General features: G+C 39.4%; 1 protein-coding gene across 1 annotated transcript in view; it reads left to right on the forward strand.

Annotated features, from left to right (window-relative positions):
- Window positions 1-20,506, forward strand: part of ARHGAP31 (Rho GTPase activating protein 31) — a 119,028-nt gene that overhangs the window by 70,965 nt on the left and 27,557 nt on the right. Inside the window, exons 2-4 of the mRNA XM_042459746.1 lie at window positions 12,133-12,235; window positions 13,512-13,656; window positions 19,323-19,405. Coding sequence (XP_042315680.1) covers window positions 12,133-12,235; window positions 13,512-13,656; window positions 19,323-19,405 — 331 coding nt within the window. The remainder of the gene's footprint in view (window positions 1-12,132; window positions 12,236-13,511; window positions 13,657-19,322; window positions 19,406-20,506) is intronic.

Raw genomic sequence — 20,506 nt, forward strand, 5'->3', positions numbered from 1 at the left:
ATTAAGTGGAATAATAATAATAGTAATTATAATTATAATTATTTTTAGTGCCACTATATTCTGCTTTGGTCAGGCCCCAACTGGAATATTATGTCCAGTTCTGGGCACTACAATTCAAAAAGGACATTGAAAAACTGGAGCGTGTCTAAAGGAGGGCGACTAAAATGGTGAAGGATCTGGAAACTATGTCCTATGAGGAACACCTTAGGGAGCTGGGTATGTTTAGCCTGGAGAAGAGAAGGTTAAGAGGTGATATGATAGCCCTGTTTAAATATTTGAAAGGATGTCATTTTGAGGAGGAAGCAAGTTTGTTTTCAGCTGCTCCAGAGAACAGGACCCGGAACAATGGATGCAAGCTACAGGAAAAGAGATTCCACCTCAACATTAGGAGGAACTATGCTTTGACTGAGAGTTTCTGCATGGCAGGGAGTTGGACTGGATGGCCCTTGTGGTCTCTTCCAGCTCTACGATTCTATGATTCTTCCTGAATCACATAGACTTTCCATTATTCTCTGGGGTCTCATCTGTTCTCTTCTCTCTTTCTTCCTGCCTGTCCTCATGAAGCATGTGTGATAAGCTCTCTCTGAGTGAAATGCTCCAACTCTCCTGGTACAATACAATATCTTTTTTTCCTTACCTTTCCCAAGAAGATGAACCTGTGTTTATGCACAAGTATTTGTGAGTAAAACTACTTTTATATATCTTATGCAGAAAACTTAAGGCTGTATTTACACTGTAGAGATAATCTGGTTTGACACCACTTTCATTGCCATGACTCAATGTTATGGGATTCTGAGAATTCCATAGCATTCCATTCCAAGGGTCTGCTCTGGTGCCACAACAAACTACAGTTCCCATAATTCCATAGCATTGAGTCATGGCAGTAAAAGTGGTGTCAAACTGGATTATTTCTGCAGTGCGGAGGCAGCCTCTGTTTGGTTTTTCTCTCTACTAGATACTGTGTGCTGGGGCAGAGTGAGGTGGTGAATTGTTCAAGCATCTGCTTCATGCATAAGATGTTCTGCTTGAGAGATCCAAATACATGTTACACAATTACTATTGGGAAATATACGAAATTGTACAGTTTCTCATATTTCCCAATAGTGATGGTGTAGCATGTATTTGCAATTTACATGCCAGGGAACAGGACTCTTGACAATTGTGATATTTCAAGTGATAGCAATCATTGCCTTTGCCATCTTGATGCAAGGCTGGCTCTATATTTTGTTAAGCTCAGGAAGAAAGTATATGTCCTTTGCTGAAGGACAGGACTCTGTATGCGACACAGCATGTCTGGGGACCCTCAAATCATCTGAGCAGTTTCTGTATGTAGAACGAGGGAGGGCAACCATCTTGCTCTTCAGATTTGCAAAATATGTTAGATTGGTTCTGCTTGAATTGTAATTATTTTCCACCATTCCACCAAATCTGTGACTCAGAGTTTACAAAATAAAAAGATATAGTTGTCATGTTGACTGAGGGGTTGATGAGGGAGCTGCAGTCCAGAAACCTAACTTTAATTCTGATTAAAATGTATATTGTCAATTATTAAGCCAGTTCCTAGTTAAACAATAAAAGGGCCCCCAAATTAAGTAGCGGGTATATGATGTTTCCAACTCTAACTATTGCAGATGCAATATATATGGTTTGCAACAGTTTTCTGTCTTGTGTTGCTTAATATTTTTGTTACAACAAGGGAGTTGTATATTTCTGTATGCATAGTAAAAATTAGGTATAGTACTCTTGTGGCATAAAGTGCTAAAGAAAATATGGAAATAAGTTTTTGTGTTTACTCTTGTTTCTCAGTTTCTTATCTCAATATCATCATCACTAGGCAATAAAATCTAATTCTACATCCTATTGTACTTTAGGGGCAGAAGACGTCCATGTATTACTTGTTTAGATTTGGAGGTCTGTCTGAGTCAACTGTGTTTCCCACTTGCTGTTGAAGAATAATGATTGATAAAAAATATTTTCCCCACAAGCCATATTGGCTAAATTTATACTACAATTTTCAGCATACTAAATACTGGTCATGAGAGCTAGAAACTTAAAAAAAACAACAGAAAAGATGATGCATCCATAGATAGAACACAAGAAAATGGGCTTTATGCTACTGAGTTTTATGGGCTCTTTCTCCAGTTCCCTTTCTCTAAACAACTTATAAAACTTAGATATTTTTTTCCTTTCCTCCTCCATTATAATCTCATCTATCTCTGTTTTTTTTTTTTCAATTCTATTCCCCTTGTTTTCATATCCTCCTTAAATCTGGTATACGTTTGATAATAACTATACCAATTAATTTCAATCTTTTCTTTAATAAGTTCCTCTCTTGTTTTCAATATTATCTCTTTTAATTTACTTTTACTATATCTTTATACCTCAACCAGTTATCATTCATCTCCCATCTACTCACAAATGCTTCTTGTGTTGATACCCAGCCTGGTAATTTATAATAGAACTTTGTTTTTATCACCTTCCATGTTTCCATTAAAGCTCTTCTTATTGGATTGTTATAAAAATCCTTATTTATATCAGCTTTACTGTACCATAAATACGCATGCTATCCATAACGTAAGTCTGCTTCTTCCAGTTTTAAGACATCTTTTCCCCCCAGCTTTTTCCAGTCTTGAATCCAGAGCATGTCACAAGCCCATTTATATAATTTGACATCTGCCATATCACAACCTCCCTTTTCTTTCTTTTCCTTTAGATTATTCCATCTTATCCTTGCCTTACCTCCATTCCAGATAAATTTTCTAAATTCTAAGTTCCATTGATCCCATATATTATTTTTGACATAGATTGGCAAGTTGGTAAAAAGAAATAATAATTTTGGTATAATATTCATTTTTATAGCATATATTTTGCCTAAGATAGATAAATTTAACTTAGCCCATCTATGCAATTCCTTTTTAATCTTTTCCCAGGTGACCTTGTAGTTATTATCAAACAGGTTCATGTTATTATTTGAAATCCATATTCCTAAATACTTTACTTTGTTCATTACTTCACATCCAGTTTTTTGCTTCAATATTTCTTTCTCCTTTCCATTTAGATTTTTGGCTATTATCACGGATTTCCCTTTATTAATTTTAAATCCAGATAAATTACCGTACCATTTCAGTTCATGCATCACATAGTCAATATTATTTATAGGGTTTTCCAAAATCAGGACTAAATCATCAGCGTATGCTTGCACCTTCACTTCACTTCCTTTTATTTTAATTCCTCTTATTCTTTGATTACTTCTAATCTTATTTATCAAAAATTCCAAGACCAAGATGAATAACAGAGGAGACAGCGGGCATCCTTGTCTTGTCCCCCTTTCTACTTTAAATTCTTCCGTTAACGCTCCATTGATTTTCAATCGTGCAGCTTGATCTTTATAAATTTCTTTAACATTATTCACAAAATTATCTCCCATATCCATAGCTTCCAAAATATTAAACAAGAAATTCCAATTTATACTGTCAAACGCTTTTTCGGCGTCGACGAACAACAGAGCTGCTTTCCTTTCATTATGCATATTATAATAATCCAGAGTATTAATTATGGTCCTAATATTATTTCTAATCTGCCTTCCTGGCAAGAAACCGTTTTGTTCCTTTCCTATTTTCTCTTTTAATATATCTTTTAGTCTGCTTGCCCACACAAAAGCAAATATTTTATAATCAACATTCATTAAAGCTATAGGTCGATAATTGCTTATTACTTGTTCATCTTTACCTTCTTTTGGGACTAAAGAAATTATAGTTTTCCCCCAGGAGTCAGGTTTTCCTTCTTTTGTAATTTGGTTATATACTAATCTCATATGTTCAATCAGTTCCATTCCAAATGTTTTATAATACATCGCTGTAAGTCCATCTTCCCCTGGAGATTTATGGTTTTTTAAATTTTTAATTGCTGTTTTCAATTCATCCATTGTAAATTCCTTATTCAATATTTCTTTTTGAGGATTTTGGTATTTAAAAACAGTACTTAGAATTCAGGTAAAAAAGAGAGTTGCAGGGTACAGTATGTGGAGATGTGTGTGGAAGAGATCTTGTTCAGATCTTGTTCAGAATTATTTGAGATGGAGGGATATAAAATCTTTGCAAGTAAAAGCAGTGTAGCTTGTTCATCCCAGTAAAGGGTATGACATGTGAAGTCTTCAAAAGGAAACTGACTGAAGTAAAACAACAAGAACAACAAGAACAACAAGGGTTTAGATTGACAGGGTTTGATAATCCTAATATAATCTTTCCTGAATCTGATAACTCTCAAAATGTATTCGGCTGCAAACCAACATCATCCCCTGTCAGCATTGCCCTATTGGTATGGGATGGTGGAAATTATAATCCACCAGATTTTGAAGGGGGCTGCCTAAAATATACACCCTGCACAAACCTAAGACATTCAGGCCTCATCTGAGCTGGAGAAATAATGTAGTTTGACACTGCTTTAACTGCCATGGCCCCATGCTATGGAACCTGGGATTTGTAATTTGGTGTGACACCAGAGCTCTCTGACAGAGAAGGCTAATATCTCACAAAATTACAAATCCCAGAGTTCCATAGCAATGAGTCATGGCAATTAAAGCAGTTACAAATTGTATTATTTCAGCAGTGCAAATGAGACCTCAGTCATATTTGGTTTTTATTTTTGGTCAAGGAAAAAAAGCTATAGTCTCAGTATATTTTCACTGAAACTCATGCTTCTCCCTTCCTTTCCAACTGCTGCCAGAGGTCCATGCACTCTCTTTCTTCTGCATCTGGTTTCTATTGTAATTGTAAGATGAGGGTATTTTGGCTGCTTGGCAGAACTATCAGCAACTATGTGACACTAGCTGTGTCTTCCAACTTCCAGCCCTCTGGTGTGGTTTCAATTATATATATAGGAAGACTGGGATATCCAAACTTTCCCCTCCTTTCTCCACAGACATCACTGCTTTCCTTCATTTTAATCTTTTCTCTCTCTGCACCCCCTCCAAAAACAAAAAACAAAACAAAAACCAAAAACCTTTGAAAATTCAGAGTTATTGTAAAAGTTTTCATTTTGAGTATCAAAGCTACCAAAGAAGAATTTGCTTTTATAAAACCTTTGCAATGATGTTTCAATGTGTATTAGAATTTCAGTTCTGCTATGAAGAATAACTGCCATTTGGGCTGTGGTCCTTTTCCTTTTCAGGGAAATCAGAAGGAAGTTATCTCAGGACCTGTCATGAAGTTATCATCATTTTTAACTCCACCACCTGACATATGGCGGAGAGCAAAACTAATTCTGAATTTTGATTCCAGAGAAAGAAAGAAAACATTTTTGTGCTCCATATTCACACAATCAATGCATTGAGGAGCTTGGCTCTCCTGGAAATTGATGCATAGCTTTTTTATCTCTGGGGATTTGAGGTCAAGACTGTAATTTTTGGTCACATGTGAAATGAGTCCTTGGTGGATATTTTTTGACATCACAAACCCACTGTGTAGTCTGGCAAAATAGGCTGTTTTCTGTTTAGCAGAGTTCATGGACAGAGACAGGAGGAAACTGTGTGCATAAAGTTTGGGGAGGGAGTTGGCTACAGTGGTGTGGGAAGTATAGGGCTGGAATGCCAAACTGGCATTAAAAGTCAAACAAAAAAAGGCAGGCAGGCAGAAGATGGTGAAAACTAACCCTGTGCAATTTTCCCCTTAGAGGGCTTGTTAGGACCAATATTGAGTCTTATGCCACCAGAAACACTAACAAATGTATTATATCATAAGCTTTTGTAGACTACAGCTCACTTCATCAGATGCACAAAAGCTTATGATTCTATAATACTCATTGGTTTGTTGATCATTAGGATACAGTGAGTACAGTTGGCCCTCCATATTTGTGGCTTTTACTTTTGTGGATTTGATTATTCAAGGTTTTGATTAATAAGTTCTCTTTAGGAATCTCTAAGGCGCGTTACAGACGGCCCAGAAGGGGCAGTCTCGCGCCGCCGCCGGTTGCAGCGTCCGGGAACCGCAGCAGCCAAATGGTGTGGTTCCCGGATGCTGCAAAGAAGAAGCGCAATTTTCGCGCTCCTTACTGTGGCCCAGAAGAGATTCTGCAAGTGCCAAAGCGTGCACTCGCAGCATCACTTCTGTTGCGCGATGTGTGGACACAGAGCGTCTGCTACGTCAAAATGGCGGTGCCCATCTGTATGCGGCGCTGCCATTTTGACATAATCATTACGCACGAGAGGCAAGGCATGTCAGGAAGCGCCGCCCCTCAAGTGTAATGATGGCGCAATGACGGCGCCTCATGGGCCTGTCTGTAACGTGCCTTAGTCACCCAGCATAAGTCTGCTGGAAGTTGACTGTAGAGTTGTTCTGGAGAACTGAGAAGTTCCTATAGAAAACACTTCTCTAGGCATTTATAGGTCCTCCAGCATGATTCTGTGAGATTCCTATGAAGGTAAAAAGAATTTTTTTTTTATTTGCAGTTTTTCACCCCTATCCCCAGCGACTGTGGAGGAAGGAAGCACTGTACACTGGAACCAGAACCAGAATTGCAAACATGACTATAGTAAATTAGGAGGGAAACAGACCTGTGAAAGGCATACAGTTATAAGAGGGATATTGAGTTTTTGCATATGTTTTTGTCTTTCTTAGTAGTAGTATTTGTGGAATGTTTTTGACACTCATTTTGAAATCAGTGATTTTTTTTTAAATGATGATGATGATGACATAAAAGATTGGAAAACCTATGTAAAGGTCTTAAAGTGTCCTTTGAGTTGCTCAAAACTGCCAACGATCAAGCCAGGAAAGGAATCTGGACTCCTCAGGAGTCAGTTAAACAGCTGTTAAGTGAAGTAGCCTGACCATGGGAGCAAAGGAAGAAAGTCTTCTCACCTTCAGCTAAGCCATTTCCCAAGCTGCTCCAGGCACCAGTGTCCCTTGCTTCTGTGAAACCAAGAATCTGCCTTTCTTGTCACTGGGAATACTAAGACATGCACACTAATAGAACCTCTGGGCAGCAAGTCTCTAGAGTCTCTTCCCAACCTGCAGGGAGCAAAGAAGAAAAAGAACAGGAACCCCTTCCCTGGATCCATTCTCTTCCCTGCTCAGCCCAAGCCTTTTACATGGCTATTGAGACCATATTCCACACCTGTTGCATGGAACAGCTGCTAGCAAACAGCTAGGAGGCATACCCACATTGCTACAATATTCATTGGGGTCCAATCTCACTCAATAAACATGCTCACCAGACCCAGCAATTGTGGCCTATGGCTCTACCAGTCTGATGCCACCATCACACCAGAGTTTGAAAAACTTAATTGTTTGGACTGCAGTTCCTAAAACCCCACTAGAAATCATGACCAGTGGCTGAGGGATTTGGAGTGGTTTGAACATTGGACTACAACTTTGGAGGTCAGGATTCAATTTCCCACTTAGCCACGGAAATCCACTGGGTAACCTTGGGTGAGTCACATATTCTCAGCCCTAGGAAACCTCATGATAGGTTTGCCTTAGGGTCACCATTAGTCAGAAATGACTTGAAGGCACACAACAACAAGTAGAAATCAAAAGTACAATATGCTCAAGATCGCAGAGCATGCATTGAAGCTTTGTGTGGCCAGGCAGACATTGGAGTTTTCAGAAAATCTTACTGGATAGTGTTACATTGCAGTTGATATTCTGCCTCAGTCAGATTTCTACCGTCCTTGAAGGGAATCTAGTGGCATTCCGGATTATAATATTAGACTGTGAGGCATAACCATCTGTAATGTTTCTTACTTCTCCATGGTAGTCATTGGAACAGTCTGCAAGTTTTAAAAATCCATCTGTTTTACACTATACTGTGAATGATAAAAGGGAAAATGCCACCAAGAATCTGAAACACAGGGGAACAATTAAAATATTCTACCTGGCCCTTTCCCTGTTATGTATGTAGAATAAATGAAAGTAGCTTTCTTCTGTATGAGGCTGTCTCACTCTTCCTAAGGCTGCCATTGACCTAAGTTGCTTCTTAACTAAATAAGTGTTTTGCATGAGAGAAAACAAAAGGTTTTTCAGTACTAGATGTAATCCTACTTCCTACTCTGAACCTATACACAGTTGAATTGTCCTGTAAGAAAAAGATGATGTGCAGCGATTTGTGACTGTTGTTTTTCTTTCTCGAAAGCCACTTTATTTAGATGACAGCTTTATGGACAGCAGAAGATTGTCATATGTAGGTCTCTTCATCTTGCAGGATGTATTTGACAAGGTCTTGAGCTCTTGATTTATAACTGTTTTATTTCCACAAATGCCAGCTTTCCCCTCTTTGACTCATGTAGTCCAGAAATAGGGATCTCAGGTCTTTTTCTGAGGTTGGAATTGAACCAAAAGCCAAAAGCCAACCTGACCTAAGTGCTTGCCTGGTCATGTTTATAGTTGTGGAGGACTGTGGCTCATAGCCAAGATTCAAAAGCAATGTGTGCATTAAACATTCTCACACTGCATAGTACCACATTCCATATTTTATAGTTGTGTAAAATAGGGATGGAAAGAATATTCATTATCATCCTTACTCAGGTTGAAAAACTGACAGTTTGGAAACCATGTTGGGATAAATAATAGACCAGCATTCTCCCCTTCCCCCTGTATTCAAATGTTTTAAAGTGTTGTGGACAAATGATTCTACATGGGCAAAAATTGAATGTTTATGCAAAAACGTATTTTCTGTATCCAAATAATTTTTTAAAGGAAAACACTAGAAGCCTTTTTCCAGTGCAGAAAACTTTTTGTTTATTCAAAAAACAAACAATAAAAATACAGAATTATTTGCTTTGCTACACTTTGGGGCATTTGAATATGGGGAGAATATTGTAGATGCCTAAAATGGAGAGAAAACTATAATTAATGTTTATTTGTCACCTTATGTGAGTATGAGCACAAAAGCATGTGCTCTAAGAGAAGAATGTGCAAAATACTTCCATTGTGATAGTCCTGTCATGTCAAGTAGAATCTTGTTAGCCAAAATACTACAGTCCTGGGAGGGCATCCACAACTGAAATCAATGGGGGAATTGATTTAGCTAAAGAGGAAGCAGTGAGAGGGTTCAGGTAACTCTTAAAAGCTGGGATTCTAGTCTATGTATAGTTTACAAATCAAGAACTCTAGATAGCAGATTTTAAATTAGTTTAGTTTTATTTATGACAGCAAGGGAAAATCAATTTTCACTCAAGACACTCACACACAAACACATACAAGAACGAATGATGGAAAAGGTGGTAGCTGACAGATTTCAGAGGGTTTTAGCAGTGGGCTATATGAATTGAAGCATGGAGCTCTGATCATGTGTTGTGTGCATGTGTTAACAGATGATTCTGACTCAAAACACAGCCAGGACCTAAGTGGCATGCTGGTCCCGAGGAGTCAAGGGAGAAACAGAGTGGCTGTCTGTACTCGACTGGGAACAAACTGGGACTGCACCAAACAGGCATATTTATGGGAAGAAATGGCTCCTGAAGCAGTTTCTCAGGAGTTTGAGAGGATTACTGCAGGAGGAAGAATGGCCAGAGGTTTGGGTAAATGGTAGGACAATCAATCCAGATGTCTCACACACAAGGGTATCATTTCCAGAGGGAAGTGCTCTTTGATTTCCAACCTTTTGGCAAGTATCTAGTGCATTGGCCTCTGTGTGAAGGAATTATGCAGCCACCAAGATCCTCTTCTTTCTGCAAGCACTAGTGCTCCCAAGCCAAGTGTTCCACATCTTCTTATTTGGGCAGGCCTTGCATTGAGGCACCTCCAGTGGCTACATAAGATTGATTAGGGGTGACGTAGGGCTATCTCATGTAGAAACAATCTGGAAATGCTGCTAAAATCATCCAAATCTCAACGTTCACTTTTCAGAATACTATGAGCAAGAGGGACAATCCAGAAACAAAATATGAATATCTTTGTTAATGTGAGCATTTATCTGGATACAGATAATCAGTAGCCTGGAACAGTTTAGCTGGCAACATTTTGCACAATTGCACTAACTGCTGTAATTTTAATTTAATTGAGGAATGGGTATGAAATAAGTCATGCATATTTATCTGATGACATGTGCACATGTGTTGGATGCAGGTTTTCCCTATAAGAAATTTGTTTGCATTTAAGATGGCATCAAGAAAGAAAATCTAGGATCCTGTTTCAATAGACTGACCAGCCTTTACTGTTTGGATCATTCAAACAGAAAGAATAATCCTTTTAGAAATTGTCTGTTGTTGTTGTGTGCCTTCATGTAATTTCCAGTTTATGGCAGCCATAACGTAACCCTATCATGAGTTTTTCTTGGATAGCTTGGTTCAGAGGGTGTTTTCCTTCATCTGGAGCTAAGAATGTGTGACTTACTCAAGGTCATCCAATGAGTTTCCATAGGCAAGAAGGTGTTCAAACGTTGGTTGCCAGAGTCTTAATCCAATGCTCCAATCACTACACGATGCTGGCTTGCTACAAGTTGTTAGACTACTTTTAAAAAGCAAGGCAAAAAAGTAATGAATAATGTTAAGAAGAAATATGAAGTTAGTATTACCAGTCCCAACTAGATAGTACTAGTGAGATCATTTTTAGTGAATACTACTACAAAGGACTCTTCCATTGTAGATGGAAGGGTGATGCTCGGGGACAGTTGCTCCTCAAAAATGGAGCTTAAATGTGGCATCCCTCAAGGTGCCATACTCTCCCCAATGCTATTCAACATTTATATGAAGCTACTGGGAGAAATCATTCGCAGACATGGGGCAGGGTGTTATCAGTACGCTGATGACACCCAAATATACTTCTCCATGTCCTGGTCAGCAGCTATGATGACATTTCTGATTGAATCAGACTGATTGAAGGCATTTCTCCCTTCAATCAGTGTCTTGAGGCAGTAATGGGCTGGATGAAGAAAAACAAACTCAAGCTGAATCCAGACAAAACGGAGGTGCTTACAGTAGGGGGCCCCCACACCAGGTATAGGGTTGCAACCTCCAGTCCTAGATGGGATCACACTCTCCACAAAGGACTGTATTCGCAGTCTGAGGGTGCTCCTAGATCCGTCGCTTCACATGACGAACCAAGTGAATGCAATGATCAGGAGTACCTGTTATCAGCTCCGGCTGATATGCCAGCTGCACCCTTTCCTGGAATTAAAAGACCTAGAAACTGTAGTACATTTACTGGTAACTTCATGACTTAATTTCTGTAATGCACTCTACATGGGGCTACTCTTGTGCCTAGTCCAGAAACTTCAACTAGTGCAAAATATGGCAGCCAGACTGGTCGCCAGAAAGACTAGGATTGACCGAATAACACCTGTCCTAAAACCTCTTCACTGGTTGCCTATTAGTTTCCAGGCACAGTATAAGGAGTTGGCTATAACCTTTAAAGCCCTACATGGCTTGGGTCCAACCTATTTGAGGGATCGCCTGCTCCCATGTAATCCGCCCCGCACACTCAGGTCCTCTGGGAGGAATCTATTGCAGTTTTTAAAAACCAGATTAACTGCTACCTCTCAGAGGGCCTTCTCTGCAATTGCTCTCAAACTATGGAATGGCCTGCTGGACAAGATTAATCAAATTGCCAGTTTAGACAGCTTTTAAAAAGCTATCAAGATGGATCTCTTCTGGCAGGCCTTTCCTGAATAAAAGTGTCCAGCCACAGAATGATCACCCCTCACATCATGTATTAGCCCACCGCTCTATCCTTGTTATATTTTTATTGTTATTAATAGATATTTTAATCTCCAGTTTTAATTGTATCACGTTTAATCCTGTTTTAAGAGAGGTAGTTTGGAACATAATGTTGAATGCGGATATTTTAATGTGTTGTGAGCCACTTTGATTGTCTTGTCACACAAAAGTGGGATAAAAATAATTTTTTTATTTATTTATTATTTATTCCCCATCCATGGCAGTTTGATTCTGGATCCCCCTCCAACCTGCAGATGGGAAAAAACATAGATGTTCAAGCCACATATTATTCGAAGCATGAGGATATTAATTTTCAGTCTAGGTTCTTTTTAAAAGGTTTTCTCTTAAGTGTGAAATAATTTGCTATTTAAATAAACAAAACCAGCCATTCATGGCCATCTTGCTGCATATAGGCAACTCAGTTTGTAATCTACTGAGAAAGAAATCTTTCTACTGCTTAATTATCTCTTTCCTTGTGTTAGTCCCCCCAGTATTGAAGAGTTGTGCAGAATTCATAGAAACTCATGGAATTGTGGATGGGATCTACCGGCTTTCTGGAGTGACATCTAACATCCAAAAACTGAGGTAAAGAATATGTTTAAAAATACAAAACAAATGGATGATAGTTTTGATGTTGGAAGTGGAGTATGTAATGTGTGAATACTGTTGTTGTTGTTGTTATTATTATTACCTCTATCTTCAGAAATGCTCTCAGAGCAGCTTACAAATTGTTAATTTGACAGTTTCCGGCCCTCCAGTTTATAGACTAAGAAGACATGACACAAAGATGGAAGACATAAATCATCCTATTTGTAGCCAGTTTAGAGTTGTTTGGGCCAGTTTTCAGGATACACTATCACCTAAAAATGAACAGGTCTTTTGGTTTACAAACTATAGGTTTAGGGGGCTTTTGTGACGACAAAAAGATGGAGCTTGAGGGTTGCATGTGAACCATGGGCCCCACTTTTCCCATAACTTGGGGTATATGCATCATGATGTGGGAGTAAGCCTTGACCTCATGTTTCTTCCCTTACATAGAATGGTTAGGGTAAACTGAAGTCTGTGTATATAAATTACAGGGTGAGTTCTATTTGTCCCATTTTCTTGCTGCAGGAAAGGAAAGAATGGATCATGTGAACATTGCCTATTTCAGGGGTTCTGGCAACAGCAGAAGGGCCAGGAGGCCATACATTCTCCATCTTTGGTCACGTCATGTGAAAGAATGACTCACTGGAAAAGACAATAATGCTAGGAAAGGTGGAGGGATGTAGAAAGAGAGGAAGACCACATGCTAAATGGATGGACCCTGTTAAGGACATCGAGGGCGTGAATCTGCAAGACCTAAGCAGAGTAATGGAGGATAGAGAGTCTTGGAGATGCATCATCCACAGGGTTGCCATGAGTCGGGATCAACTCAAGGGTGTTTAACAACAACAAATTTTCCACAGGCTGCTTTAGGCTGAAAAAAAGAAAATAATTGTTCCACTACTGGTTTCATTGCTTGGCCACTTGAGGGCTAGCTCCTGTGTATACACTGCCATGTGTATAATGGGGTCTCCTATAAACCAGCTCTTTAGGAACATTGCAAAATTGTACCCACCAGTTCAATTGTGGCTTCTAGTAGACCTTCTTCATTTAAATGGCACTGAAAACATAAACCAATATATGCAGAATCCACAGAGCCCTCAGGGTCAGGGTAGGTTTCCATGGTGATCCTTTTGCCGAGGCAATAAACTCTCCAATCTTTGCTACCCAATTAGGACACTTTTTTCCTTTGTCGCTGAGAGAAATCAAGATGGGGACTGTCTTCCCTCTCATTCTGTTCATTAATGTCACTGTGCTTCTTTGTCTCTTGTTCCAGGCAAGAATTTGGCTCAGACCCATGCCCTGACTTGACAAGGGAAGTTTACCTTCAAGACATTCACTGTGTGGGGTCACTCTGCAAGTTGTACTTCAGGGAGCTACCTAATCCTCTTCTCACTTATGAACTTTACAAGAAATTCACGGTGAGCTGTTTTCTGCCTTGCTTCCAGCCTGGGTTGGACTCATTCCATTGGCTTGTGTGTGTGTGTAGATGAAAATCACAGCAGGGGTGGAATGGGATGGGGTACATGTGGAAAGAACCATTCATCATTTTTGGCATGTTCCTTGTTTGCTCACATGTCTTCATTCTTAGATCTTTATGCATTTCATTCTTTACATCTTTCCAGGCCTTCATTTGAACCCAGTTTAAACGCTGAAATTTATTTTCAGTTTCTAGTGTCGGAACACATGAAACAGTAATAAAGTAGGAAATGTCTCTGTGAGTATGTGCAGAGCACTTTCTTCTCACAGCTTGCTCCTTGAAACAGCTTTCCCGATGGTGAACATTAATAACGAGTGCTTTCTAGACAGAATATGTTACTGAAAAGTACCATTACTCTTATCATTACCATTAGCCATTATTCTTAAATGAGAAGGTGGTTGTGCTCATTTTGTAATTTTGTTGGGCTACTTTCGAGGCATAATTTTTAAAAGTAACTAAAAGCAATGAGCTAGTCTTAGAATAAGAACTTGTTACATGTTCTAAAGCCTCCCTTCTTAGCCAAGGCCTTCAAATGTGTTGGCTTCTGGGATCAAGATCCCCCTTTGCCTTCTAAATAAATTTCATCACACAATCAATGGGTAACAAGTATTTGAATTAACTTTGTGATAAAAAAAGGAACTTTTCAAAACTCCGGAACTGCCATCAACAGCCATGAATTATAAAAATGCTTAAGAAGTAGGTCTTATTCATATTTGACAAAGAGTGGTTTCCTGCTTGTCTAAAGGTTGAAAACTATTGGAAAGTGGTAACAAGTGAAAAACATTGTAACAAAGAACAATCTGCAGTGTATTTTTTTAACTGTTAAAAAGTACATTGAAGTGAACCAAGTAAATGGTCACGAGTTCAGTTATTACTGCAACACTACAATGAAACATCTAAACAGAAACACCAGATAGTTTGCTGCTGGAAGGTTTGATCCAAAGTTAGGTACATGCAGTTGGATTAGGAGAATTGATTTCTCTGCTTTCTTCTCCCTATAGAAATCCCTCTCCCAGTCCCCTGAAAGTGCTACATAGAGGGATGGGAGACCTTGCTGAATAGATTGAACTGTGCTATAGAGGGAGGAAAGTTACTTTCCACTCTGGTTTTGACCAGTGTCACCTTAAGTGTCATTCAATGTCATCTTAAGTGTCATTCAATAGTGAGAGTTTATGACATTTCTATTCTAACTGTGTTCCAAGCACAGATATGCATGTTTCCAATGGTCTGAGAATTATGAAAGATTTGTTTAAAGAGAGAATGCTTTAAACAAATCTTTCATAATTCTCAGACCAGTGGAATCTTACTATAATCTTAGCAGCAGAGGCTTTTACTGTCACTTAATCCAGTGCTAAGTGGGGAAAGCAGTATATTTCTGGTGTCACAGCTACTTTCCTCCTCCCATTTTATGATGGACTTAATGAATCAAAGTGCAGAGATGTGGAAAATCAGGTTCCAAATGATCAGGCCATGAATGCAGAGAATGAGCGTAGGTGGAAACTGTCCAAGCAGAAATTTTCAAACAACTTTGGTGTAATAACTTTATTCTGATGGGGGAAAATGAATATAGAGCACGCATGTCCTTATCTTCAAAGCTGTGAGAAGGAACTTAATGTTTAGTCAAATGTTCTGCTGGAGGCATCTACACACAATTTTAGATTCTGAAATAGGTTAACAGATGTCATAATTCCTCTAAATATCAACCAGAGACCCAATGTCAACCAAAGCTAGCAACAGAGGACAATGTGTTTGTTTGGCTATAGTGTTAAAAATATGAATCTATTTTTCAAAGGCCTTCTCTGCCAATAATTTAGTTAAGAGAGTCTGAATTCTCTCTTAGTGCAAATTGTATTTGTTGAGTAGAATCTAGAAGGATTCACAGTTAAGGACAAACAGCTAAGGATTTCAGTTGAACATACATACATACTTCCTTCTATTGTGTACTTGTGAAAAGTCCTGTCACTGTGATCAAAGTCCTTACAATGCCATAAGATACAGCCTTCTTAGTGGTTGCTCCCAGGCTGTGGAACTCCTTTCCAAAGAAGTTCAGCCGCCCTCTCTGTTCTCTTTTTGCCATCATGTAAAGATCTTTTTTTATTTTGGAAGGCCTTCCATTCTTAAATCACATGGTTGAAGGGTGTATTCAGAGTGGTGTGATGTGTTTTTATCTGTATTGTTTCTTTTATGTTTTACATCCACTTAAATTTAAAAAAAACAATATTTTTTAACTTTTGTAAAAATAAAATTTTAACTGAACTTGTTTTAAATTGTTGTAAGTCATGTGGGGTCTTGTGTCAGAAAAAAGCCAGGATGTAAGTTAAAGAGACAAGTAAATAAAGAGATGAAGGTTGTTTCTCTTATTGGAGGAACACAATAATATCGTCCCCTGACTGTTTCTACACTCTTTCTGCAGCAAATCCACATGTCAGTACTGAAGTAGTCCAGGGAGTGTGTATAGCATATCATTCTGCTTTCATCTTGTTTCTACTGTTGCTATTTGGTTTCCATAATCTTATTTACAGAAGTGTCTGCAATATACTTTGCACTTCCATGTCTAATGCTGCTGCCATGTCCTCCTGAGTCTGCTAATTTTGTTCCTGATCCTTACCTGCCTCCTTTGACTGTCTGGTGCATGCTGTTTCTACACTCTGCTACTTTGCCAAACAGTTTTTCTCATTCCACCTGTAAAATGGGATTAATCACAAAGACCTTATCTCATGGTGTTCTTATGGGAAGCATATGGTTGGTAAGCACTTGAAATTATGGATCTCCTGGGTTGTATGTGGGAAGCAGAATGCACAACCTCTGTCAAACTTTATAATTACATTCCTAAGGTGCTCATTACTGTTAAGTATTTATGGTCTTAACACCATACAAATTGCACTACCTGTATACAGTGACTTAATTATGGTACTTAATATTTAATACAGCATATATCTCAACACACTTTACAAGAGAGCTTATTGAAAATGCAGGTCATTATTACTGAGGTTTTTTTTTCCAGTGCTCATAAAATGATAAATTTTTAAAATGTTTGTCTTCTGATCCACTTGTTTCTCATTTTAGTAAGCATATTAGTTTTTGAAAATGAAAGGGATAGAGAAAGGAGTGGGCGTGTGGGGTAAATGCCATAAATAATGTGTGTGTGCGTGTATGCGTGCATGTGTGCAAGTCATGACCTATTTTAGGCAGTTCTTTCATTAATACGAAACATTCAGGGTGACTGTCAATTTCGCAACCACTATCTTCATCCATTTTATTGGTATTAGACAGGATGAATCATTGGTCTGCCTTGGTACAAGCAGAGTTCCCCACTTCTGCATCAGAAAGGAAGTGCTAGAGAGTAATTAAATAGCAGCCCCTAAGTATCTGCCCACAGCAAAATGGGGGCAGAGCAGCTGTGAGTCACAATATGCCTGGCTTCTAAACACAAGAAATGCAGGGAAGCGGCAGAATTACATGCCTTTGGGAGTCATTGCCTTCTGAGTATCTGCATGAGTCATTGGGTTGGGTCCAGATGTGGCACATGCAACTGGGCTGGTTAGATCAGACTTCCCCACCCTTTTGTCTCCTCAGGCTACTAGGAAATGCCACATCAAAGGCTGGAAGATAATGCTATACAGTGTAGGGACATAGAGGCAGGGAATCTGCAAAATTCATCAGAAGCATCTTCCTTGAATGGAGCACAATTTATCACAGGTTCTTCTGTCTGAGGGAATCTCCTGCATCACAGTCTTCCCTATTCAACAGGGTCCCCAAACTCCCTGCACAATATTTCCAGGGGCCTGGAGGGAAACTTCAGGGTAGGAGATGACCTAGAAATCTGTTACTTCCTATCAAGAGCCATGCCCAGAGTATAGTAACAGAGAACCAAACCAAACATGATGTAACTGATTTTTGAATTTAATGTACACTTTCTTTATAATGCAGATTGCATCTGCTGGGGCAGATTGGTAGTGATCAGAGTAGCATCGTGTATGATGGGTGAAATCCTTGTTCAAAGGCTGCTGTTTACATTGGGAGGAAATCTGTACTGGGAAATTTGCATTGGAAGGAATATAATCTTTGGAAGGACCATAATTCAGTGGTAGAGCACATGCTTTGCATGCAGAAGATTTCACTTTCAAACCCTGGCATATCCAGATAGAGGATCAAATGTTAGGTGTATGTGGGTGGTGGGTGGAGGGGGGACCCTGTGTTTGAGACCTGGGGAGACACTGCTGGCCAAAGTGAAGTCTTCAACTCAGGCTAGCTAGACAAATGGACTGACTGAAGCAGATTCACATGACCTTATTTTAATACACAGTAGTGCTTCTTAATATGAGTTGAGGCTATGAAAAAGTGGAGGTAGCTGAAAAGAGATGATTTCAAAAAGAGCCAAAACAAAACAGAGCTTGTAGAAGTGGCCATGCTGGCTACACAATTCTAGAAGTTGTAGTCTAAAAGTAATTTTAGTAAAGTAATTACTAAAATGCTATTTTTGATGCTAGATTGCATCAAATCTATTAGGGGGATCCTCTCTGTGTTTGATGATCAGTTTGCAATAACTCTCACAAATCTCTGAATCTTTTCCAGATAATAGGATAATAATAATATAATAATATGTTTTATTTATATACCGCTATTCCAAAGATCATAGCGGTGAACAGCAAGTAAGCTAATTAGCAAGTAAGCTAATTTGCCTCCAACATTCTGGGTACTCATTTTAGCGACCTCGGAAGGATGCAAGCCTGAGTCGAGCTTGGGCCCTTTTGCTGGTCTTGAACTCGCAACCTTGTGGTTTTGAGTGAATGGCTGCAGTACAGGCATTTAACCACTGCGCCACCAGGGCTCCTTGATGACACTTGAGAGGACACATTGTCCATCAATGTCAAGTAGAAATCTATAGGTCACAACATCTTCACATAGGATTGTCCTGAACTTGGAAATTTTCCTCGTTTATTCAAGTCTATGATTTTATATGGTGTTGTTTTCTAGCAGTGTGGCTTGAATCCTATTATTAGTACCATCTAGATCTACTGATTCAGTAGAAACTTGATAAGTCAATACATACTAGTAGGTATTGATACATATTGATTCCAATGGGTTTAGTACGTTTGGGACTAACAACAGGATTCAGGCCTATATCTTTAAGCAGCCATTCTTACAATTCTGCCATTTGTATGAGGCCTATAGGCAATTTATCTGTTTATGTTTATAGCCACTTTTGATTGATGGTTAAATGCCTGTACTGCAGCCATTCACTCAAGACCACAAGGTTGCAAGTTCAAGACCAGCAAAAGGGCCCAAGCTTGACTCAGGCTTGCATCCTTCCGAGGTCACTAAAATGAGTACCCAGACTGTTGGGGGCAAATTAGCTTACTTGTTAATTAGCTTACTTGCTGTTCACCGCTATGATCTTTGGAATAGCGGTATATAAATAAAACAAATTATTGTTGTTATTATTATTATTATTATTATTATTATTATTATTATTATTATTTGTAAGGCTATTTGGTACACAAAAATGTGGGGATAGGTGGGACCAATGAGCCATTGAAGGTTGTTCCAGCACTACATTGCTTTGGTTTTCTTTTGCCCACCCCCCACCCCCCCCCCCCTTTGCAGGAGGCCATTTCATGTTTCCCAGAGGAACAACAACTGGTTCAAATTCAGAATGCCATCCAGGAACTTCCACCATCTCATTACAGGTAAAAGCAAACTCCGTCCTCTAAGACAGACCTGCACAACATCACGGTAGGTAGAGGCCAACATTAAAATAGGCTAAACTTCTTTGGACCACAGATAGGTTTTAATTATTGTTAATGAACAGTAATTAATATTATTAATTCCATCTTCCTCATCATCTACCCACCCTCTCCTGAGGAGAGAGCTGAGTGGCAGAGGAGTTTTGCTGGACAAACATTTGCCCTTCTTCCTTCTCTGCAGCCTAACCGTTTCCTTGGAGGAAAACTGGACTGTAGAGCAGCTTGGGTGGTGGTGAGCCTTTGCACTTCCTCCTCCTCCTCCTCCTCCTCCTCCTCCGCTGCAGTCTGGCTGTCTCCTTGGAAAAAAGCTGGGCTGTGGAGGAGGTTCCATATCCTCACGGGCCACTGAAAATCCTTTGGCAGCCTGCAAGTGGTCTGCAGGCTTTATGTTGTGCAGGCCTGCTCTTAAGATGTAGGGAGAGATTTTGTGATTCTTATTAGTAATCAATACCATTACTGGAATTAGAAGAGTCATCTATGCATTGAGAGTAACGAATCATTTAGTTTTCTTTCCCCCTTCTGAAAATATACTGAGGAAACTATGGCGCTTTACAGAGCTCCCAAAAAGGGTGCTCTGCCGGTGCCTGTGTTTGCTGCATGAGGGAGCCGCAGTGGACAAACTGCGTGGCTCCCCCGCGCAGCAAAAAGAACCCACAAAAAGCGGGTTCTTCTTGTGGTGGAGTTGTGATGCCGCAAGGCACAAAGTGTGGACGCTAAGCGTCCGTCACATCAAAATGGCGGCACCCATGTGTATAGGGTGCTGCCATTTTGACGTCCCCAGTACATACTAGGGGTGAGGCCTAATTGGACGCTGCGTCCTCGGCCAACCCCTAGTACGTACTTGGGGCAGAGTCAAGGCCCATCTGGAAAGGGTCAAAATTTACTTTTCAGAAGAAAATGACTGTTCCTTAAATTCATGCTCTCTGTTCTCCAGCAGCCCCCAGAGTGTAATTGGCATGTGATCTGTGGAATTTATTTCCCTACAAGAAATACTGATTTGATATTTCAGAACTACCCATACAATAGTTTGTCACGTCTGTCAGT

This window comes from Sceloporus undulatus, chromosome 3 (genome assembly GCF_019175285.1).
Source record: "Sceloporus undulatus isolate JIND9_A2432 ecotype Alabama chromosome 3, SceUnd_v1.1, whole genome shotgun sequence".
Classification (NCBI taxonomy): Eukaryota; Metazoa; Chordata; class Lepidosauria; order Squamata; family Phrynosomatidae; genus Sceloporus; species Sceloporus undulatus.